This window comes from Stegodyphus dumicola, chromosome 1 (genome assembly GCF_044657685.1).
Source record: "Stegodyphus dumicola isolate Sdum_Otavi_A_Nest chromosome 1, ASM4465768v1".
NCBI classification, from domain to species: Eukaryota; Metazoa; Arthropoda; class Arachnida; order Araneae; family Eresidae; genus Stegodyphus; species Stegodyphus dumicola.
In genome coordinates, this window is record NC_140768.1 from 200,470,935 (window position 1) to 200,497,064 (window position 26,130).

General features: G+C 34.3%; 1 protein-coding gene across 1 annotated transcript in view; it reads right to left on the reverse strand.

Moving 5' to 3' along the window:
- Positions 1-26,130, reverse strand: part of LOC118187791 (uncharacterized) — a 78,489-nt gene that overhangs the window by 44,528 nt on the left and 7,831 nt on the right. The window contains exons 2-3 of the mRNA XM_035358066.2: positions 18,522-18,622; positions 3,023-3,272 (exon numbers count right to left, since the gene is read on the reverse strand). Of these exons, the coding sequence (XP_035213957.1) occupies positions 3,023-3,272; positions 18,522-18,590 (319 nt within the window). The 5' untranslated portion in view covers positions 18,591-18,622. The remainder of the gene's footprint in view (positions 1-3,022; positions 3,273-18,521; positions 18,623-26,130) is intronic.

Sequence of the window (26,130 nt, forward strand, 5' to 3'; positions counted from 1 at the left end):
AGAAAGACATACGTAATTATCTGCCTAACTGTTGAAATGTAAAGATGCCTTTCGTGGTTAAGATCTAATTTTTCGAACAATCGAAAAGAATGGGCTTGAGCTTGAAAATTACAATATATGATTCAGCATCTCCTTAAAGTGCTTTTACCAAGAGAAATTGTGTAAGTGTTATACAAAGATACTTTCCCTGTCTTACCAAAGATACTTTGTTGTCAAAATGTGTGATATTCGGTATAATACTATGATCCTGCCTATATTTTACGAGCAGTTTTCATTTTTCTGGGTTGATATTAATCTTTCATCTCTCCCACTTTTAATTATTATGAATTAGTCTTTCATCCCTTATGCTTCTACACCATCCATTTTATCCTGTATTCTTTGGATTTAGTTAATATTGTGTGATGTACCCATAGCCAAGCGGACAGATAATTTTGTATTATCCTCAATTCCTTTAAAATCGTAGGCGTAAAAAAGGTATAAAATAGAGCAGAAATTGATTTCTGTAGAACACCAGTGTGAACTGTCTTCGCTAGTGAGTTTAAATTTTGGACTTGTTAATGACTGTGAATGATTTGTTAAGTAGAAAAGAACAGATGAGGAGAATTAACCCCCTTCCCAAGTCAAAATAAATTAGCTTATAAATAGCACGTGCTTCATTCCAGACACGGTCGAAGACTTTAGCTAAATTGAGGATTTTTATAAATACTATCCTTCCCCCACGAATTATCACAGTAAAAGTCAAATACTCGCAACAATATCAAGTGATTTCGGATAATTTTCATTTTGTGATTCCATCGCAAGCTCCAGAACAAAATAATCAACAGCTTCGCTGAAGGAAACTGAATAGTGAAAGGTTTTTTATAGTTCTGAAGAGAGAATGAAGTGTTGACAGCATTTGTCTGAAAGCAATGGTTCTGTCCAGATTCTGAAGATGACTTGGAAAAGACTTAGAGGAACATTATTTCCGTTCTACCTTTTCTGTTAACGGATACAGGTAATATCGAGTTTCACTGAACCCAAAGCAAGCGAATTCTCTCATATCCGGTTCAGTTTATATTAAGCCCCCCGATATAATATTGCCTCACAATTCATATGTTTTTCATTTGCTTTAGATTCAATTCTTCTTGGGCCACCCTGTATTAATAATGCCAAAATGTTAGAAACTTATTAAAAAGAGACAAATTTGACGAAAAATACTTCTCGGTCGATATAAATGATTATAGAGCAATCCAGCTCCATTCTAGTGGTTATAAGGAACACCATCTGAGTTTGGTTACATAAAGATAAAAATAGAAATAGGAAAAGATTTTATCTTACCATAAAGATAAAAATGTTAAAAAATTGAAGAAATATGTGTTCGAAAGGGCTTTATCCTGGAAACGAAATTAATTATTTCCAGGATGTAAGTGACCAGAAATAATTTTTTTGGAAAAAGACTGACTATATAGATATTAAAAAAGTGTATTAGAATTTCAGATAAGTAATTTTAGCAAATATAAAAGACAAGAGACCTTTTATGAAGCTGCGTTCTACGAAAAAAATTAGGTTTCTGGAATTTGGAATGAAATCCAGTTATCTGACTGAGAAGTAGGTTGCCAGTTTGGCAACTGGAATCTTCTCAAACACGGGATAGCAATAATTTGTTTAGTTTGATTACGGCAAAGCACGCAAGGGTTATTTGTCTAAGGGAAGAGATGCTTTCATAGAGACTTTCTAAGGGAAATTGTCTCGTATTCATGCTACGTACGGGAAAAACCATGAGAATGCTTATGCAGCCAGCACGATATTCGAAGCCAGGTCAAACTACCGATGTTAGGTTGTGGGCAAGGGTACATGATCAGAAGATCATGAATATAGGATGCTCATGATAAATTTAAAAATGAATATTATACGCATTTTGCAATGTAATTAAATTAAAGGATTCCATTAATTAGGCGAATAAAGCTTTTGTTTTTGGCGATATAAAACTGTAGATGAATTCCTAAATAGAATTACTTAGTTTCTTATTCCCCATTAAATTATATGCTAAATGATTTTTATTCTTTTAATTAGTTTTGTTAATTATCATATCCATTTTAAGTAAAATCTTTCAGTATAAAACTTTTTAATCGTATTTTATTTTTATCTTAATATTAAGGAAAAATTTTATTCATGATGAACCACCTTTTGTCTATATTCGATATGCGGCAAACAGGATTAACACCTTTTTAATAATTTTTAGTGTTAAAGTACGTTTAACATGAGATCTACTACTTCTTCCGCTCTAAGTAACATCAAAAAAAATAATATAAGAATTAGAACATGAGATTATATCTCAACTTGAGTACTATAGAAGTTAAATTTAAAATTGTCAGTTAAATTTTAACTGCTCTACAGAATCTCTTAATTCTTTTTTTTAACATATCTCCTACCAGAAATAGTAAATATAAATTTAGATTATTAGGGCTCTGAATACAACCTTTATTTTCAAATTTTATCAACAGCAAATAATATGAAAATGATAATAATGTATTTTATGTGATTTTAATGCTTTAAATATAACGAAAAAGGCTTATTCGGAATCGGTTATCCAGAATAGTTACATTCAGGGATGTAGTTATAGTTGTCAAGATTTGGTACTGGAGATTTGTACCAAAATGAATACAGATCTAATTTATCAGCGATCTAACTTTAAACAAGGTATTCCTTAAATCCAGTATCACGGAGAATTTCCCGAATATGTTCAAAATAACCTTTGCTTGTAAATCTAAAAGTCCAAATTGCCTCTCCATAACACACGTTCGATGAAGGTTGTATTAATCTCAGGCAGATTTTAGTCTTATACATGTTTTTCGTAGATCAAAATCCTTCTTGGCATAAAGCAAAACTTTTAACTGATCCCAAAGTTACAAATCCAGTGCTGTCAAGTCTGAATAGTCCCTCGCCTAGCTATACAACGTCCTGAAAAGTGCCAAATAATCCGTATGATGTTTAACTTATAGAACAACTTCTATGTTTATTATTAGACAAAAGCATTATCTACCTTGCTGTTTCTTTCTGGCCTTGTCGCATATAGCTGGCCTGAGATGGACTTTATCTCCCGAGTCCAAAGTGCAACGGGCGCTGCATACCAGCACTCCAAGACATGATTTCTTGAGAATGTGTACGTTGTGGTTATTGGTATTGCGCATTGCCCATCCAGAGCCGTGCCTCCTCGCTTCTTCGCAGTCTGGTCTGTATACGAAGCGACAATGCCCATCCGACCATTCCTGGAATGCGTCGTAGCTAGTCACCTGTAGAGAACAGGAAAGAGAAAGTTAGTCAAACAGGTAGTTAACATGGCATCGGAAGCGAGAAGTTTAAAAAGACTTACTTAAAAAGACTTCAGTATTACCTTAAGTTTCTACGAAAAGGCGTTTGCATTAAACTGAATTCAAAATTATTTGATCAAATACTAGATTGCCGTTTCAATAGTATAAAAACTTTTGCATTGTTACAACAATTGAAAAATTTTTTGCTACCTAGAAGATCAAGCAATTAACTATACACTGAAGTTTCAACAGGTACTTAATTGTTAATTAAGCTAAGTATGCTTGCCTCTGATAATAGCATACCCGCGGAGCACATCTGATTGTAGGCTCACCAACGGAGACAACAATTCTCTAACACAATTTATCAACTTTTTCTCATATGTAACTCTTACGCCCGATATTCTGAAAAGTATGATAAGGAAAAAGATCTGGAGAATGTAAGATTTGGAGAATGCTGCAACTATGTTAAAAACATCTCTCTACCAGTCATTCTTTCAAGAAAACATACATAATGCGTCTACAAAGTTTTTGTATTAATTTTTTTAAAACTTATATCTTATTTTTAAACTTATATCCTACAAAATGATAGCTAGTTGTAATGGCAACTAACAGCTGTTATTTAGATTGTAAAAGAAACGCGCAACTTTTCTTAGAAACTCGGGAGCCCATCAATGGGCTGATTAACTGATTAATAGTACAATAATTTATGCCCCTCTCCGAAAAAAAGAATGTAGTATTTAATTAGTAAACTTAATTTCTGTCGAGATAAAAGACTACTTTCTAGTCGTTTATGTGAAATCTCATCTTAAGTACCGTTTTGAAAGTATTTCATGCGGTGCAATCTAATAAATTATTTAGAGAACGAAAGTGTATTCTAATAATAATATTTTGATAATACAAAGAAGATATTCAGAGGGTCTATAAATATTAATAAGGCCCTTGCTGATTACGACTTGTAATCTTCTTGTCATACACTCAACAAGACTCCTGTTACAAAGGATTAAAGATTTTTCCATTCTTTGACAAGAATTCTTTTAAATTCATTTTTACCTGAAAAATTACGCTGTCTCCCTTTTTGGTTTGTATGGCTTTGTATTTAATTGAATTTCAATTTCAATTTAATTGTTCAGTTACTTATTTATTCTCTTCACAGCCTTCCATAGAGTTCCGGTACATTTGATTTTAGAAATTAAGCTCCCTCTGGTTATTTTAATATACTGAAACATAAGGTCTCTAATGAATCCTTCATAAGGTCTCACAAGCAGTCCCTTCGCAGAGTGGGATCATCCGGGAAAGCATAAAATTTTCTATTTACTTTTCAAATTTAGTCAATCAAATTAAATCTTAAGTGTAAAGCTTATACACGATTAAAGATTAAAATAAATAAATAAATAAAAGTTCATTTTGATGAATTAACTATTTATTTATTTTGTTTTTAGGGACCTATTTAATCAATATAATTTAAGACTCATTTAATTTACAATATAACCATATATACCATGATAGTCATGAATATTTGCAGCATTATCATAAATATTAAAAGATTTCTCTGAAGGCATATATATAGCCTATACATATGACCTCAGTACGAAATCACTTGATTTTTTTTGGGGGGGCCGGATTATCTCATTTTCTCAGTATTGATTTTCTTTCATTATTAAGCTACGCCAAATTTATAGAAAAGAGTATAAGATGTTCAACAAGCTTTCACGTGTATACGAGCCAAGTTTCCCTTAAAAAGTCCTCCGCAGGGTATCATTCCCTTTCCTTGTAGTGCCTAGTAGTGGAGCCCGTAATAAATAAATAAGGAAAAAAAAAAAAAAAAAAAAATCTGAAGAATTTCGAATTTCAGATTTTAGATTATGCCCAAAGGGGGCGTTTTTTTAACGTTTTCTGTGTTACCTTTATTTGCTAAATATCACGTTCTTCGCACTTGAACCATAAAATTCAATTTAACAGCAATATCGTAAAATAATTTTAAAATCAGCATACCTTTAAAATTTCCGATACGCAGTCTCGCGCGCTGGTGATATTCCCCCCCCCCAGTACAGTGTTGCCTTTGCTAGCTTTGAAATCGCGAAGTTTCTTAATCAAAAACTCATAAATGCTTTACAAAATATGCGATAGCTAATAAAACAAATTCCAAATTTGGGCTTCCTGATGTCCATATTCGGAAAGGGATTACGTCATTCAAAATTGGATGGCTCTGGGTACTGTTGTTTTATCACAATAAGGGGAAACATACATACATTTATGCAGATTCTTCATTATTTAATTTCTTTAAATATAAAACAGGGCGATAATATTTGGTGGCAACAGTTTGAATAGTGAATCGGCGCCAAATGCCTAAACGAAATTAATAGCGCTTCTGAGCTAACGCTCCTTGGGGCTAATAAAATTAAAAAAAGCATCGCTTTCGCGAGTTACAATAACATTTACTTCTCTTTCTTGTACGATAAACAGAACAATTGTTTTGAGGATCTGCAGGGATTATAAAAGCATGTGCGAAACTATCATGCAGCACCTAAGTGGCCAGTTTTAAGTCTAATTCCTATATTTTACCCTTTAAAAAAGAAAGAATAATGCCAAGTAAGGCTGGAACAAAAAACCGATCATTATCTAATGGTCTAACCAGAATGATAGCCTGGAGGTAATACTTTTGGCTGCGCCTTAAAGTTTCGCCGTGGCAACCTTGCCCACGAAACTTGTACTTCTGTCTCTTTCTGCGGCGGGCGTAATAAAGAAGGATAAGTAGTCTTCTGTTTCTGTTTATCATTCTCATTATGACGGATGGGTGCCACAGAGGTTTCATCTTGGTACCTTACCTGCCTAAGGCGAGGGATAGTAAATAAATTGTTTCTCGTATTGTCTACAGACAGAAAGGCGCTTGCTCTGCATTGGTTCAACTTGGTGCGATTATTATTTTTTTTAAAATTTGTTTTCCTCTGGAATACAAAGTTGTGAGTTTTTTTGACTCCATCGTGATTTGGAAAATTTTGTGTGTCTGTGGACTTTCTTGTTTGAATCTTGCTCCAGCACTCTTTTGAGTTAAGCAACAATGTAGAATATTCGTATATCCAATAATTCTGATAATGTGCTGTAAAGCAATGGCTATTTAATTAAACCCTTTCATCATCATCATGATAACTTTGCCGGAATTTTAACCATGTAATTTGAAAGCCTCGTTAGTAGTCGAATTGATAAGACCATTGAACGCTAGTAGGCTTAGTTTCCAGTCGCAGTGAATGGAATACCTGCAATGGGCCTTTCATAGTTTGTTTTGACCCATGTGTAATATAAATATGAACCCATTTTCTTAAAAAATTTTTCATCGAAGGATCCTTGGACAAATAGCCCTCACAGGTTTTATCCTAATCATACTTATAAGGTATTTCTCCCACCTTCTTGGCGTGCCTTCGTGGTGTGGTGATCTGCACACTGGACGGTATTCCGGAGGTCCACGGTTCGATTCTCGGCGAAGGCGTTGTTAATTTTTCATCTTTCCTGCTTCCAATTAACCTAATGTCTCTACAAGCTAACAAGCAAATCATTGAGTTCAGGGTTAGCTAAAAAATATTTTCGTACTGTTCATAATTCACTGTAAAACTTATGAAAATCTGTTTTTTAGTTCATAAACTTTATTGATATGAACCTTGTTAAAAAAATTGCTGTGATGCTTCTTGCCATTCGTAATACAGAATCAGATTCAATGTTTTAAAAATGAATGCTTGAATCTGATTCGATGCTTAATTGATTTCGATATTTATTTCTTGTATACAAGTCTAGAAAAAGACATTTTGAACAAATATACTTGTTATGCAGAGGAAATGCTGTTATTTCATAGCTTTTTGTCCGGTTTGCATCTATATTGCTCTAGTATAACCCAAATTGAGAAAGGTTACTTTGTTTGAAAGCAAATTTCGCAAGCAGTCGAGCTGTGGTTCTTAAGACTGGTCTAGCTTGGAGAAAGGTCAAGATTTGGACTTTGTGAAACCTTGAAGAAACTGTTGATTGTGAAAGTAAATAACAAATCAAATTTTAGTTTGAATTAATCAGACAGGAAAAAGTTAGTGACACTGACAGCTGTACCGAAGGACCCGATGCATATAAGCATTTTATACCACGCCACACACATTAGGAAAGATCTGTCCTCGTGACTGGATATGGCTTCTGATGTCATCATTTCTTCTACGCTTAAGAACGCCCTGACTTTGCTTGGGCTGGAGGGTACACCTCCAGCCCAAGCCTCCACCTCCACCTCCATACCGTTTGTTTACATTTTGGTAGCAGTACCTACAGGATTATTACGGGCGTTATATTTTTGTTGCTATGAGATTATACTTCTTACAACACTGTAGTGTGGTGAATTTAATATACAAAAAGGAAGCGATTTTTTTCCCTAGAGAGGAAAAGTATTATTTCTTCTTGTGCTAACTCCGTAAATGTGTATTAATATTAAGAGCAGAGATTTTTAATAAATGAATTCTTAAATTAAAACCATTCATATTAAAAGTTTTGTGATTATAAATTAATTACTTCATGTTCATTATATATCCATTGTCTACTGATGCAATCTGCGAAAGCATGAGCCGAGTCAGTTTTCGGAAATAGCAAAAACGACGTTGGGAGCTAACATTACGCAAGCTCACAATAAATTCACAATATTTATAATCACTCTCAAAAAGCAAAATCTATTTTTTAAGTTAGACTAATAAAGATTTGGAACAGAACAATAGAGATACGTATTTTAAATTGAATGATATCGCCCAGTTATAATGTGTAGCATCTTTTGCACCTTTGTATAAAAATAATATTTGTAGAGAAGTTGCATCAGAAGCCATCTGCAGAAAGCTGCAGCTAAATTTTTTAGTTTCAAAGGAAACAAACGATAATTTTCCCGCTTTCGTGTCACTGCGGCGCGTTATTCAACGAAAACAAAACCATAGGAACCCCGCCTAAACGCCATTATGCCAACAGAAAATGATGTCATCTGAAAGTATGTCCAATCACAAGTACGGATTTTTCCTTATGCGCATGGCGCGGTATAGAATGCTTATATGCGGCCCGCGTCCGAATCCCAGAGTGGGTGTAAATTGTAAATTGCCTTCATAGGAAGTAACGGTAGTCGCCTATTAGGTGCCTGCTTAATAAAATGACTACCGCTTCTGGCCTTAATAGTGGCTAAAGCCTAAAATGGCTGGTGTCCGCCATAAAAAAAAATTTAATTAAATTTTAAAAATATATATATTAAAATATATATAAGAAAAAAATATATAAGAAAAGTTTTAAAATATATATATAAGAAAAGTTGGATTTATCATATGGGAATGTTTGACTCTGAACTCCCTTCCTTCCCAGGGATCAGTTTTTGAATCGCTGTCGTACGTCTTGTAACCTGTTAAAATCACGGAGCTTAGATCATCTGGTATTTATTAAATTCTCAACTGGATTTGCAACCACGATTGCGGGAGAATACGGAGTGATGTTACCTAGAATAACTGGAAACTCGAGTAAAATGGGTTGCTATGGTCATTTCGCAGGAACCGTTTCCCTCTTGAATTTGTTTCATAAGAAGGTTACATTTGCATACATACATTACATACATTTATTTTAAGAATGCTACTGAAAAATTATACCTACCGTATTTCCTAACCTAATTTTAACATTTTGTAGAGTTTTAATTAATAGTAAGTCGAGGTGCGAAAAACACACGAGTTTCTTCAAAGGTCGAGTTTCTTCTTCTATACCGAAATTTTTCCTTATAAATTAAGGAAATGATAATGACGTAATTAACATCATAATTTTTTAAAACACGTTTAATAATATAAAATCTTGCATAAAGTTTGTACCGTTTTCCGACAGGTTAGGTTGTCAAAGCACGCCACGACTGTCAATCGAAAAACAGGAATGGCTTTTACACATAAATTTACCACGGTGAAGCACACTACAATTATTTGATTAGTGAAAGTGATGCCTGTGAAGAATTTTCGAAGGAAAATCGTTTATATGCACGTTACGTGTACAGAAAAGCGAGTAAACTCCCAGCCAGTTTGCTTTGATATGTACCCGGTCTTACTGCCAAAGTTCGGGGTTTTTGCCAACCGTTGGCAACTGGAGAGCTTTGATAAGTGGTAATGCTCTGAAAATAAAAGTTGAACTAATGTTTGACTACTTAAACCTTTACGAATTGAATAGAAACGCAAAAAATAAGGTACCTATCTCCATTGATCCAAATAATTATTTGAAATATTGCTGGCTTCCTAATTTTGTTTATCTGATGAAACGCTGTCTCTATCCGAACTCTGTAGATTCATAGATGCTGTTATTCACAACGCTTTAGCAAATTAAATCAGAATAAGAATCATCCTAAGCGTTAGAAATTTTGGTGGTCTAAAAATAGTATTCAGTTTTTAATGGTGAAATTAATTTCCACATTTCTATGATCCATCCATAAATTTTTGGTTTCATATAACCGCTGTATTTTCCTTTTAGAAATCAAGCTGTGATTACAGCAATGTGCGCATATGTTATGTAAAACATGCTAATTTCATCCTAGAAAGGTTTTTTTAATACAGGAAACAGAGGTTTCAAAAGACTGTAAGATTGAAATTAGGCATTCAGGAACAATTGCCATGTCCTGCATTTGTCCCAAGGTAATATATCTGTTTAGTATTTTTGACATGAAAAATACTCAGATATTACTTTTTAGAAATTTGTCACGAAAATTAAGTGCGAAAAATACGTTGGGAAGTATGCTATTCTGAGGGAAAAATATTTGTTTTATAATTTTCTTGCCATACATCCGCATTTGGAAACTTTCGCAGGTTTCTCGCACGTAATGTTTTACTAATGAATTCCTCTATTCTGTGCATTTATCACTCTAAATGCCAGCAGGTTTTTAGTTTAGTTCTCCAAACGCTGATTCACATGTCAAGAAATTAAGAAGAAAACAGAAATGTCTATTTACATTTAAAATTAATATAAACACGTCGATCCTTTCCCGATGATAAGCGCCTTTAAACAGTCACTAATCAAAACATGCCTGGGAACAGGAACAAGCATTGAATATCCTCTCCAAGGCGACCACCACTGTCAGAAACCCAAATCACCTGGAATAGTGTTTGATCGTTTTAGCGAGATTTCGCTCTCTATAACTCAGTTCTAAAATAATTTGTTTCAGAGAAAAAGACCTTTTAAAACTAGTTACATTAAATTGCTTATTGAAATAAATGCATTATTATTCGACATGCGTTGTTATTTTCTGTACTACGCGTCAAAATTACATTCCACCGCAAACAAAGCATTTAGAATACTTGAGAAATAGGTGCTATTATACAGAAGTAAGTTGCAATTTGCCAGCGGAGTGAATATGTTTAACCAAAGCGAAAGGGCGTAAAAGAACGGGGTGGGGAGGAGGAACAGAGCACTACTGATCATGAGACACTGATCCTTGAAAACATGCCATGGAAATGAATTCGTTACAAGCAAGTTGCGAGATTCAGAAGCTGGGATTTCGCTAAAAAGATGTTAGCCTCTGGCGGGATCGTCAAGCAAAGAGAATGTCTGAGAACCGCAAATAATTCATCTAGGTAGAAATAAAAAACTCTTCGGATATAATTGCGCTTGCCTTTCTCTGCGGTGAAATTGCGCCTAATAGCTTCCTGTTCCCCCTCCCAGTTTTCCTTAATATCTAATTCATCTCAAGAAGCATTTTTGGAATTTACTGGCCAAGGGACATCATTCGCAGAAACTGAGTAATATAAAAGTTGCTTTTGATATATCGCCAATGAAATGATAGTGATTGCTATGAAATGATGCAATACCCAAAGCTTAATGTCTTACCAAAAGAAAAAAAATCAGAATTTTAACAAAAGGAAAATCGGGAAACAAGGGATGTAACAATAACAATGGAAAGCAAAATTTTAAAATCTGGTGTTTTAAGAAAAATGGTTTGGTTTATGCGGTTACGGCAAAGTTCGAGGGCTATCTGCCGAAGGGGAAGGATGTCTTCGTGGAGGACTTTCTAAGGAAAACTAGCTCGTACCCACTTTATATATGGGAAAAGACACGAAAAAGCCGTTCGCGGGATTTTAATCTCGGCCCGAACTATCAGTGTTCAGAGACTTTAGTGCTCGGCTTATGTATTTTTTTAATGCCTGGGCGCTTTATTTAATAGCCATTAGCCCTGCGCCTCTACAAGGGCCGGAAGTGGTGGTCATTTCATCATGGAAGCACCTAATAGGTGGCCACCGTTGCCTCCTATGAAGGGGACGGACAGTTACAACCATGCCTTCTCCGGGATTCGAATCCGGGCCCATCGCTAAGGCTGTCAGTGTCATTAACCATCACACCGGCTGGGCAGCTCTCGGCTTAAGTAAAATGAATAAAAGCGAAAAGGGAAGGAAAATAGTACAAAAACTCATGATTCTTATAGAAAACTACGTAACATACGGAAAAAGAAACATGTTTTGTTAATTACAATAATGCTGCTAGTGGTCATAATTATCAGATGGATACGTTGTAAATTAAACTGTAAATACTTTAAATTAATCAGTTGGATATTTTTAAACGTAAAGAATTTAATTACTAAAAAGGGCTTTTATTGATTTTAAATGTCTCAACTTGATAAGAATTAGCTTGATAATCTGAAAGATAAATTATAGACATTATATCTTGTACAATGGCAGCTTTTGCGAATTTGAGTGAATGACAAATGATGTCGCAGCGCAATTACACGTCATGACCGACGGAAGAAATACCGGAAGATTACCATAAAGAAATATAATAGAAAAGAAGTCTCAAATAAAAGTAGACGCAAACCGAAAATGAAAAACACGCTAATTTTTATTTGTGTTGATAATATTAAAAGAACTACTTTTTTTTTTTTTTTTTTTTTTTTTTTTTTTTAAGGGGCGTTAGCCTAGAATTGCTATTAATTTCGTTTTGGCTATTTGCGCGTCGATTAACTTTCTGCGTTGATTCATTTTTCAAACTGTTGCCACCAAATATTATTTGCTTTTTACGATGCTTTTTAAAATTTTATTAGCCCCCAAGGAGCGTTAGCTCAGAAGCACTTCTTTTTGGCATTTTGTGCTGATTCACTATTCAAACTGTTGCCACGAAATATTATCGCCCTGTTTTATATTTAAAGAAATTAAATAACGAAGAATCTACATTAATGTATATATGTTTCTAGCATTGTGATAAAAAAAGGTACCTAGAGCTATCTAATTTTTAATAACGTAATCCTCCAGCGAATATAGGCATCTGGAACCCTGAATTTGGAATTTGTTTTATTATCTATTTCATATTTTGTCAGACATTAAAGAATTTTTAATTAACAAATTCAACGATTTCAAAGCCAGAAATGGCAACACTGTACGGAAAAAGAAACACATTTTTATCTCCAGCGCGCCAGACTGTGCATCGAAAATTCTAAAGATACACTCATTTTAAAATTAATTTGCGATATTTCAATTGAACTAAATTTTATCACAAAACGTTAAAAAACGCCCCTTTGGACGTCATTAAAATCTGAAACCTTTCAGATATTTTTGACTTTTTTAATCTTTATTATTATTGTTAATATTCTGTGTGTGTCTGTGTGTGGGTGGAGAGTGGAATAGTAGTAGTCATAGTACCATGTCACAATGTAGTATGTTCCATGTTCATCGCCATCAAAGAAAAGGGAGGGGGATAGTTTTATATTTCCTATTGTAGTTGGCCGGTGCAAGAAATTCAAATTGCGTTTTTATGTCTCAAGAGCGCTACTTGGGATATATATTAGATCTATATATGGGTTGCACCAACATAGCTATTCTGACATACTGAACTTCTTCTGGAACGGCATATCGATTTCTTTCCATGTTTCAATTCCACGCCTTAAATTACACTAAAGTCTTGAAAAAAAATCACTGAAATAAAAATGTTAACTCTGCAGTGTTAATGGGATTTCTTTAATTATAAATATCTCTTTTTTAATTATATCTACATGATTTTTTTTTCATAATGCGAAATTTAGGCTCAATTTAAACAAAATTAAGATTTTTTTTTATTTGTTTTAAAAGTTTATAGTTTTAAATATTTTTCATAATTTTTTCTAAAACATTTTGGATGATAACCCATAAAAATTTTAACATCATTTATACTTCAAGATGTAAATGCGAAAAAAATTAGAGACTGTTATTTAAAAATATGGTGATACATGATAAAACATGATAGGAAATATTGAGCAAATAATGGGCCTTGCAGTGAAAGGTCAGTTAGCATTCCGTAGTGCATAGGACCCCCACCCTCAAAAAAAAAAAAAAAAAAAAAAAAAATTCAAATCTGAAAGCTTTTATTTTTTATACTACATTCAAAGGGGCGCATCTTTAACGATTTCTGCATTACCTTTATTTATTAAATAGCATGTTTTTCGCATTTAAACCATAAAATTCAATTCAATAGCAATATCACAAAATATTTAAAGAGAGCATATCTTTAGAATTTCCAATACACAGTCTCGAGCGCTGCAGCCAATTTTTTTAAATCCGTACAGTGTTGCCACTGCTCGCTTTGAAATCGTCGAGTTTATTAATCAAAAATTCGTTAAAGTTTTACAAAATATGAAATAGATAATAAAATAAATAACATATTCCAAATTCGGGCTTCCAGATGCCCATATTTGAGTGTAGGACTACGTTATTCAGAATTTAATGTCTCTAAGTACCGTTGTCTTTTCATAGTGCGAGAAACATACATGCATTCATGCAGATTCGTCATTATTTAATTGCTCGAATATTTGGTGACAACAATATGAAAAGTGAAACGCCGTTTCATAGTGGACAACGCAAAATGCGAAAACGAAGTTAATAGCCCTTCTAGACAAATTGCCTCTTAGGGCTAAAAATCAAGCGAATGAGATCATGAATGGTAACAAACATGTTAACTTCTTAAAGGAATTTTTAATTACGCTTTGAATTATTTTTTTAAAAGAAACACCTCCAAACATCAACAAAATTTCTATAATTATAAATTTAACTAGTTTAAAAAGATGAGAAGAAAATGATTAGGTAACGGCGACATCATTGAAAGGCTGGTGCCGGCGTGTCGGCGGCCACCCACAATCTGCCCCCTAATCACAAGGGGGTGAATGCATTGCCAGCCCCTGCGGGAAAACACGAGTCTTTTGTGCAAACCGACCACAAAAGGGGACAAGCGGATGTGACAGCTATCTGCGACGACAGGATGGGAGACCATGTTTGAAAAGGTATTTTTTTAAAATCCACTTTTTTATTATTATTTTTTAAAAGAGCATTTATATAACGATGCGCATTTAGCTGTTTTTTCGAAATTTAGGCTCCCTCTTCGGCGTTTTTTCCCTGGTCATTGTGAGCTAGCTCAGCGTCGGCGAAGGGTTATCTCGGGTTCAGAACTTTTCTGTCTCTTGGAGAAGAAGTACTTATATATAAAAGATCTCAAAATGCCTCCGCCTACAAAAAATGCAAGTGAGAAAAATAGTTAATGCGCTCAAAGTCTGTGGAAAGTTGATGAGAAATAGCTGTTCGTTCTTTGCTTCCGAGAGGCGGGAGAAAGGATGAAAAGGCGCATTCTAATAAAATTAGGATGAGCCTTAAAATTGTTCAGAATGATTATTCAAGTATTTTGCGATAAGCAACCCAGTTGCGAGAAATATGTCCACAGCTTATCACAGATAACAGCCCATTTGCGCATCGGAAAACGTTTTTTACGTGAAACCTTTTGTATGAGGTGCCGAATTCTTTTGTATACCTTACAGCAGTACAACATAAGAAATTGAAAGTTGATCTGGCTGTGAAAGTCTTATTATTTAAGTCTACAAACCCATTTAAATAATTAGGTATGTAGTTAATTTCTCGCCTTCTGAAATTTGGTTATTGGTTATTCTATAACACAAACTTCGCAACTACTGATGCGTCATTTCGGTAAAAATACTCAATCGTCAGCCAGCTTACCCATCTCTTTCAGAATATCTTGAAGGATATCATAATGATTCTCGTATCGTATTATGTATGCAGACCCACTATTTTGATTTAGATAGTTACGTTTCAAGAAGTTTGTGGTTCCAAAGATTTTTTTGTAGAGCTATTCCCCACCCCCTGCTTCGAACTTCAGGATGTCATCACTTCTTTGAAGCTTGAGTTTTAAATATATTGTTTACTTCTTTGAAGTTATATCGATATTATAGATATTATATATTATATATATCATTATTAATATATTATATATATCATCAATCATATATATTATATATATTATATATATCAGATTACTTCTTTGAAGTACGACATTTCGTTGTAATTAGACTGAAAGACTGAAAGTCTTCCTCTTGTGGCCATCCGCCAGAGGGGTATTATAATTACGTAAGGCTCAGTCTTTGGGTAAGTCAGCCATCCTGTTGGCGTTATATCTTTTACCTGTCATTAGAATCCAAGAGCTAACGTCTGTTTAAAACAGTCTCTTCCTTACAGAACTTCTCATCACATTTAAATATACGGATACAGGGACAGAACGTGGCTATCAGATGAAAAAAATAGTACATGTAATGTTACCCCTTCTGCGGTTGAGAGATTAAGACATTCTTTTCTGCCAAATAGGCGCGATATCTTTCAGGCATAAATTTGTAATGCCAGCTGGTTCCTTTGTGCCTATTGCGATGCGTAAATGGAATGCGAGCTCGTTGATGACCATTGAGGTGTTAAACACCAGATTTAAATATATTGTTACGTTTTTTTTTTTACGTACGGGTTCGTGGATTTGGAGTGAATAATGAGAACAGCACTTGATGAAATACCAAAACACAATTTATTAGCTAGTATTACACAGGACTGTTCCAAAAGCATGTTTACGGTCGTCGAAACGGCAAACGCGCTTGAAACAACAACAGCACAACTTTCAGGCTATAACGGTGAAGACAGCTTCACGGCAAAGCACCAGCGTACAGCTCCCGACTCGGTTCGGTCGTTCTCGGAACTCTACGTACTCTCGAGACTCTCCACGCTACAGCTCGCGAAGCACTAGACGATACACTCGATAGTCTCAACGATGCACCAACTCGCGATACAGACAACGACCAGCTTGAGATTAGCTTGACGATCAACTGGATGGACTATGTACTAACTGACTGACTGACTATCAACTGACTCTCTGCGTTCCAGCAAGGGTCTATATAGCTTTTGGCTTGCGTTCGAGAACATTCTGGTCCAAACCGGTAGGAATTCGTTCCAGAAGGTTCTCCATCCGTCTATGGCATATTGTCAATTTTACCGCCAAATGGGCGATTTCGCACCAAATATGGCAACCCTACCTTCATTGGACATTTTCTGCCAAACCCAAACCTACTTTGCGGTGAAGCTATCTTCTTATCGTGGCTGAACATTTCGTAACAATATTAAATTTTATAAATATTAATGTTAATTGAAATAATATTAAAATACGATGTTCTAGCATGTAACTGAAAATAATTTATTGTGTAAAGATTTTAAAAAATAACAACTTATTTTACGAAGTTTAGGAAGAAAAGTTGCGTGGAAGGGATTTAGTACATGAAATGCCAGGGATAAGCTAAAAACAATATGCTATTTATTTTTCAACTAACTGACGCAATATGTTTCTATTAATTGTAATAACGGCTTCGCAAGGGGAACTATCATAGCCCAAAAAAGAAGATTAGGAGATCCTTAGAATTCTTCATAATTTTGCAGCTGTCATTCAACAACCATTATAAAATTTTAAATGTGCTTTTTGGCTCAAGTATTTCCAAATTTCCTTTAAACATTTGTGGTGACTCTGACCCCCCCCCCCAAAAAAAAAATTAAAATTGAATGTTTAAATTTTTGTTCCCGTTGCAAAATCTTAAGAATTCAAATGGTATAAAGGAAGAACACTTTCTTTACTAAAAAACATGCAGAACGTTTTATACAATTAAAATTAGATGTAATTAAAACATAATATAAAAAAATTACAACGAAATATGCAATAAATCTCATATTTTCAAGAGAAAACATTCAGCAGTCCAGTAGCCAAGGCAATGAATGAAAACCTGTTGCCGAAACCACATAAAAGAATGAAACTATTCAAAATGATGCGATTTTTATCAAAAAAGATAAAATAAAAAAAATATGATTCGAATTTTGAAAAAATCGCTTTGAGGTGCAGTGGCTCTTTTCAAGATGCATCCTATGTAACGAATTTCGTAGCCCTGGGTCGATTAGCTCACACGCAGAACGAACGAAAAACACACAGACAGACTTTTTGTTTTATTATATGTAGAGATAATTTAATATACATTTTTGAAGGGTTATATTGACTCAATTAACTACATTTTGGAAAAAGATGATCATAGGCTTTATTTTCTTAAATACTGATTTATAAAGATCAGACTTGTTAACATTTAAAAGTAAGCATTCGTAAAAGTACTTTTATTTGGCTGCGAGCTAGTATTGATAGAATTGGATAAGACTGATACAGCCTGTATACAATAGTGGGCTGCTGACGTCTGTTAGTCTATAAAAATCCTATAAAAATTTGATTGTTTGATTATAGCAAGGCATAATATAATGGCCTGTCTAAAGGAAAGGATACCGTTAAAGAAGGCTTTACTAAGAAAATCAGCTCATATTCATAGAGGACTACGAAAAACGCCCATGCTGTCATCCCGTTGGCCAAAACCAGAATTCAGAACGAACAACAACATTCAATGGTTTTATCTGCTCGGCAAAATCAATCAAAACACGCACGTTAATGTTTATTACAAACTGCATATACCCTCATATGTCCAGAAAATAGCTGTAATTGTGGGAAATTACTCCTTCTACAACGAGTGAGTTATACCGAAACCAAAAACATAGATTTCCCTAATAAATTTTATATTGACTCATAATAAGTTTACAGATCCCCTTGTTGCCTACAATAAACTTTGCTTCTAAATACGACTTCTTGCTTAAGACGATCGTAACCTTCTGGCTTTCGAAAAACATCTTACTAGAGTTTCGGCCATAATATTAAAAACAAAAATATTCGATGAATCATGCATAGTTGTCCTTTATTGTCTTCCGTGGCATCAACACACATTTCAAATTGGCCTTAACGTATTAAGATCTTTATTCTAAAGCTAAGTTACAATAATAGTTTTATAATCATACTGCTACCTACTAACCTCGTCTGAGATGTGCTGAGAGTAGTTACACATTAATAAAAAATTTTACGTACCTTCGGAATGTTATTGTCGTTGATGTCCCATTCGGCAGAGGTTGTTCCCGAACCCTTGCACATGCTCATGACCTTTTACGATCACCCCTTGCTCGCTGTTCCTAAAAGCAAAGAAAAAAAAAAAAAAAAAATAGAATTTATATAGTTAATCAGAGACTGAATCATCAGGTTATAATTTAATTGAAGAAAAATAAGGTAGAATACATAGGTTCAGCAAAGAAAATAATGCCACTCTCGTTTACGAAATTTATCCAGACTTAAACGGAACTACACCTCGGCTCGATAATCGAATTCTCGGATTGGATGGATTTTTGAATTACTTTTCTTAACACTTTGAAGAAGGTGTGTTATTTGAGATAACATATAAAATCACATCTTGGTAAAATCAAATTCGTATATCTAATCATGTCTAGGAAGCGAACAAAAAAAGCGGAAAGCCCTTGAAAAGTTTTGTCTCTACGTGAAATATTACGTCTTTATTTTATCTTTCACGCTTAAGGGAATATATATTTTCCATAATATTGCTATTCGACTAAGCGTAAGATCTTTAATTTATCTTTCAAATTTAAGCATTCTGTTATCTGTTAACAAACTGAACAAATTAAAAGCAATGTATTGCTTCTGCACGAAGTACAAGTTTTGGATAACTTCCATGCACTTTCACGTACTCTCAGAATCTTACCATATTAAAGAAGAACACAAAACATTTGATTTATCTTTTAGATTTAGTCCATCTATTAATGGTTAACAAACTGAGTGTTTTAAACCTAGTAAACGCACTTCTTATTTATTTGAATCTTTACTTGCTTGAGTAACGCATTTAATTGGTAAAAATGAAAATGCATTTAATTTGGAATTTATCTAACTGATAATTCTTATGAATATTTGAAATATTACTGAGATAGAAAAAATATGTTATGTAGGGGTATATATTAGGTACTTTCGTCCAGAATTTTTTCATTCTTCATCACAATTATGATTATCATTTTTATTAATATTGCGTTCTTTGTTTCATATTAATTACAGTTGTTATCCAAATCCAAGATAATCCGAGAATTATCATGGGGATTCTGATAAGGTATTCGTTGGGTATATGCAATAGTAGTTCGTTTTCTATTTTCTGCAAATATTTAGAAATAAATTTTTAGCTAACACTCTTTGAAAGGAAAGAAAAAATAAACATTTCAATTATTTTTTAGCAAAACGTGTGTAAAGCCTTTTCCCGGTCATTCTTTATATCCGAACTTGGCCTACTAGTGTCAAACTTGGCCAAATAATTAACGCGGCAGAACCCTAATATGTCGATTCGGAGTTCAAAAGTCGGTAAATGGGCTAGCTGCATAGGTATTTTGTAGTTAACCTAAGGTCCAACTTAAATACGTAAGTAAATTTTACCTTCGAAAGTCTTCCCCAAGGCATCCTTGGCCTAAGACAGATAGCCCTAAAATGCTTTGCTGTATTTGTATAAATCAAAAACGTATGTTCGAATTCAGTGCTCACAAGTAGCCGAGGGAGTAAGAGCACTGAATGCTACTGGTAGTTCGGCCCAGGTTCAGATCCCGCGGAATGGGAAAGCCTGCGCTCCTGAATATGTAAAAACAAGTTACTTTCCCTAAAAATGTTCTCTACGAAAGTATGTTTTCCTTTAGCCCTGGGGAATTCTGCCTGATTCTAATAAAACCAACCTAAATGCCCAAAACCGGAATTCATGTCAGAGCCCTAAAACTAAGTACAATGCAGGCTGACCAAACGGTGTATTGGTTAAGGGTGCCTACTGCTGTACCGAAGGTCTCGGGTTCGAATACCGGAGAAGGCATGGATATTTGTAAATGTATAGTGTCTGTACGGCATGAAGGCACTCTAAATATGAGACGAGCAGAAAGTTTTCTTGAGAGGTTGATGGTAGGGAAAGTGAGGAAATAGATCCTCGGATCCGTCCTCCCGGGGTGCTCTCCATCAAAATCGGGTGCGGAACTGAGCGAAGTGGTTCCGTCACCTGTATGGTGCTCATGAAGCTCTTACCAACGACAGTCGCAATCTTTCTCTCCTTTCCACTATGAAGTTCGTGGACTTGTTCTGATGCTACTATCAGAATGAGATAAGTCAAAACACACGAGGCAAGAAGCTGTTAACAATCCACGGGAAATGAGATCTTTTGTACTTTAAAAATAGACTTTCCGATTAAAAACAGATTTAAATATAATTTGTACTTCTTAATTACATCGTGCATAATAATCCTTAAATACAATTTTGATTATGAAATCACACTATTTCCATCAGGCTTTACTTTTATGTAACAAAATTTTCAGCGCCGCACGTCACAGCTCAATATGGTTTAGTTTCTCAAACGTGGTATATAATATCTTCTGCCGCCTGCTTCATCCCTGTTGGTTAATTAAACTTTGGATTAGCAAATTTTATCATTAAACTTCTCATTTGTCATTATGTAAGCACATTTGTCCTAACTGTTTTATAAGAACCGCATGATTGGATTAACTTCGAAATAACGCTTTTCAGAAAGATTTACTATAAGCACATTACTATATCCAGGATAGAAAAATGAAATAACCAAACTTAAAACATACATACACAATGAGAAACAGTTATAAAATAAAATTAAACCTCAAAATGCCAGTTAACTTCTGCTGAGTTAAATATATATATGTGTGTGTGTGTGTCTGTGTTTAAGATATAAAATTTTTTTTTAAATTTACTAGAATTTTTTTATAAAGTAATTATCGCTAAATAAAAAATAATCTGTGTTTAATAAGCAAATTTGATTACTGATTTGGAAATCAGCGTAACAATACTATTCAGTTCAGTATTTAAGGTCTAACAGCGTAAAAATATTATTGCGCTTACAAGGTATTTCTCCCGCCTTCTTAGCATGCCTTCGTGGTGTAGTTATCAGCATACTCGACGCGTATTCGAGAAGTCTGTGGTTCGAGTCCCGGCGAGGTCATTGCTCATTTTTCAAGTCTCCTGCTTCCAAATAACCTAATGTCTCTACAAGTTCATTATTTAAAGCCTATGTAGTAAATACGTTTTTACTTTTCAGTGCGGTTGGTTGCTACCAGACATCATCAAAATATTATAAAGAAGCAGATATTGTTTTCGAAATGCCTCATTTTGCTGTATCGATAAGGAACGTCATCTTATAATATGTAAATTAAATGAAAGATCTTGCATTGCATGGACTGGCAACACCACCCTCTCTAACCCGAGGGATATCATAAGGGAAATAGAAATAAAATTATCTGATAGACGTGTTAAAAATAATAATCATGTATTTGGATACACGAATACTCGGCAGTAGCTCTTCCGAGTCATAAAATGGGCAATAAAAGCGAACGGTTATTAAAAAGAATGCGGCGTGAGCAATAAAAGAACTCGTTTGTCAACACTAACGCTGAGGCTACAGGGTTACTAGCTCCAAGCTGGGCGACCGGTAGGTACTCCTCCGCCGGCGAGCTGACAGGAGAAGTCCGCGGCCGCTTATCGTCAGCTGCGCCGGTTCATCAGTTCGCTTTCTGGGTGCTAAACTTTTCGGTCTCGAGACGAATGAAGTACCTGAGAGCACTTGCCTTTAAATTTCTCTTTCAGATGATTGCGAGCGTTATGTATAACGCAATATTATACAAAGCCTGTTCGCACAGTTTTAGTCCAAAGGGGCTTTGTCCCCGAAGGAACTGTTTTCGTTTTGCGATTTTGCGTTGAATCACTATAAATATCCGTTTCACTTTTCACACTGTTGCCACCAAATGGTAAAGTCCTGCATTATATTTGAAGAAATTAAATAATAAAAAATCTCCATGAATGTATGTATATTTCTCGCTTTGTGCTTAAACAACGGTACATAGAGGCATCGAATTTTGAATGACGTAATCCTCCTACGAATATGAGCATGTGGAAGACCAAATTTGAAATTTGGAATTTGTTTTATTATAGCTTGCATATTTTGTAAAACTTTAACGAAATTTTTATTAACAAACTCAAGGATTTCAAAGCGAGCAAATAGCAACACTCTACGGGGGGGGGGAACCTTTTTATTTCCAGCGCGCGAAACTGTGTCTCGGAAATTCTAAAGATAAGCTCATTTTAAAATTATTTTGCGATACTGCTATTGAACTGAATTTTATGGGTTAAGTGCAAAGAACATGATATTTAATAAATAAAGGTAACACACAAAACCTTAAAAAATGCCCCTTTGGACGTAATTCAAAATCTGAAACCTTTCAGATTTTTTTTAATATTTATTATTTAAATTTATTGGGGGACATTTTTTTTTTTCATTGTAATTCCAGAAATATTTTACCAAATTTTTTTATGTTTTAAATATTCTATTTGATAACCATTATTCTTCATTATCTTTATACACCGTGACAATAATGCCTTTTGTGGTATGGGAAGAGGTACTTTATCCCATTGCTCTTGAACTGCTTTAAAACAAGTCTAAGAAGTTTGTAGGTCGACATTTGGACAACCCGTGTTTAAAAGTAGTACATTTTTGATAGATCAGGAGATTTAGTAGGGATATAACTGAAGGATATGGGCCTTGATACCCATTTCTTGTTCCGTTTTTTACCGTTATATGAAAAACCAGCAACAATGATAAATCCTTTAGAAAAACATTCTTTAGGTTCTTTGACCCACGTTTTAAGATTTTTTTCCTCTTTGATGATAATAAATGGATCTGTTTTATTGCAGTGATTTACGTGCACACAAAATTCCTCTATTGTGAGAACATTTTCCCATTTTTGTCCGGATAAATGTTTCTCATATAGAATTCTGCAGCGCGTTCAGCGTTCGGCGAAATGTCGTGGAGAAAGACGATACACATGATGTTTTTTCGCCTTTTGAAGATTCAAATCAGCATTAATCATTTTATTTACGGTGGATACTGAGCCTTTTAATGATTTTGCAACTGTCCTTTGACTTGGTGAATTTTCTTTTAATGTTAAAGATTTTGCGAAATTCCGTTTTTTCCTTGGATACGTATTTGGAACAACTTTTTCAGTTGACGCTAAATTTTGAAGTTTTCTCCTTTGTTGTTGACAATATTACTTATTGTAGCTTTAGATATCGAAAACCATGGCTTTCATAACGTTTTTAATACGAATAATTTTCTTCGGAAAGAACAGTTACATAGTCTTCTATCCACTGCTTCTTTAAAAGCGACATTTTGCATTAAAACAAAACTGTCAAGTAGCGGAAGATAATTTATACTTTCAAAAATATAGTTACAGTTACTAAAATTTCCAAATAGATGATTTTCTTTTTTACAGCAAAGCAAAATCGTCTGAAAAATGGGCGAACAGCCTCTGAATATTGGCAAGTAACCTTTAATGGATAAATTACTCATCGTTTAAGAATTATAGTTCAGCATCATAGTATTGAATTAACATAAATTATTTTTATTATAAACCAGTAACATATGACATAATTTCATCTACGTTAGTTTAATAGTTTCTGGATCTATATATATCTAGAATATATACTATATTAGCGCCATATAGGTGAGAGTACGATTTTGTACATTTACTAAAGAAATATTGATTATATTATCTTCTAAGATTAATTTTAGTAGAATTATCTTAAAAGAGTGAATCCATAGTTAGTAAGTTCAATTCCGAAAATTGTTTTAGTAACTTGAATGTAAATTGTTAAAAATGTTTAACGAATATATATATTAGAGTCATATAGGTGACAGTACGATTTTGTATAGCTCCTCTCCAATTCTGAAGGACAGCGCCCGGGGTGCGTAATGGCAAACCGCACATTGAGTTGATCACTGTTAACGAATTTCGCTTAGTGCGCATGCTCAGTCGAGTACCATTGGCGTGGGAAGAAATAAATACTGGCGACTAAGCATAAGCAACCCTGCACAAGTCTGTTTGTCATGTAGATCTAATCGACTGTTTACAATACTATGGAAATTTGTTTCTGTTTATTGCATTTGCTTCTGTTAAATTTCTGTTTGGTTTATTTTGTGCATAACCATTACATTTAATATCAGTTATTTATAATAATATCTTTGACTTTAATTCAGTGATTTAAACTGGAGTTATTCCTTAATTTGTTAATATATATACGAATGAAACGTATGGCGATTGCTTTTATTCCTCGGAAGTATAATCAATAAATATTCAGCTAACATATTTTGCAATGTTTCCTGTTTTGTAATCCTTCTTAAACGAAAATTTGCTAATTTACAATTGATATTTACACTCTAAGTAATGAAACAACTTACAAACTAACATGTTTTAAAAACCCGAACTATTTACGCCCAGATAACAGAAAATCAACAATATACCGTATTTATCCTCTTTTAAAATTGCGCCAAATTCCCCTCTGGGCATGCACAGAGTGGGAAATTCGTTTAACATTGATCAACTGAATGTGCAGTTCGCCATTACGCGCCCGGGGTAGACGGGTCCAAAAGTTTCCCACCTCACTTCTTTTACCCCCAAAGCATCCGAGAAGACTTTCGGTTTATAATGCATATTTAAGTGCTCCCATGCCACGCAGACACTGAATTAAAGTCAATTACATGCATGCTTTCTTCGGGACTTGAACTCGGGCCCATTGGTGCACTAGTCAGAGTCACTAATCACTTTACCGTCTGCGCAATGATTTTGTAGTTTTCGTAAAAAATGTCAAAACATTTAAGTGCTTTTAATTAAAGCTATGAAATGCGCTTTCTTTCAGTTATACGTTTACCTAATTTTCTTTCGTATTAAATAATTTTCCCTCAAATAAAATATTAAATTCAAAGGTTAATATCATCTCATAAAATTAAGCAGGGATGTCACTTCTCAATAATCGAACATTGCCACCGAACACTTAACGAAAGGCCGGTTTCGAATCCGTTTTGTACATCCCTTCATAGGAGGCAAAGATGTCATCCCTATTAAGTACCTCTAAAATAAGTATCACCGCTTCCGTCCTCAAAGTTGGTTAACGCCTACAAACGACTAGATCCCGCCATTAGAAATAATGACAATAATAAAAACTGAAATGTTTCAGATTTTAAATTACGTCTAAAGGAGCCTTTTTTTAACGTTTTGTGTGTTCCCTTTATTTATTAAATATCGTGTTCTTTGCACTTAAACCATAAAATTCAGTTCAATAGCAATGTCGCAAAATAATTTTAAAATGAGCCTGTATTTAGAATTTCCGATACACGGTTCCGCTCGCTGGAGATAAAAAGGTTTTTTTTTCCCGTAGAGTGTTGCCATTGCTCGCTTTGAAATCCTTGAGTTTGTTAATGAAAAATTCATTAAAGTTTTACAAAATATGAAATCGATCATAAAAATAATTCCAAATTTTAAATTTAGTCTTCCACATGCCCATATTCGTAGGAGGATTACGTCATTCAAAATTCGATGGCTCTATGTACCGCTGTTTTATCACAATGCGAGAAATAGACATACATTTATGGAGATTTTTTACTATTTAATTTCTTCAAATATAATGCCGGACTTTTACATTTGGTGGCAACAGTTTGAAAAGTGAAACGGACATTCAGAGTGATTGAACGCAAAATCGCAAAACGAAAAGAACAGTCCTTCAGGGACAAATCTCCTTTGGACTAAAATGGCATATATTT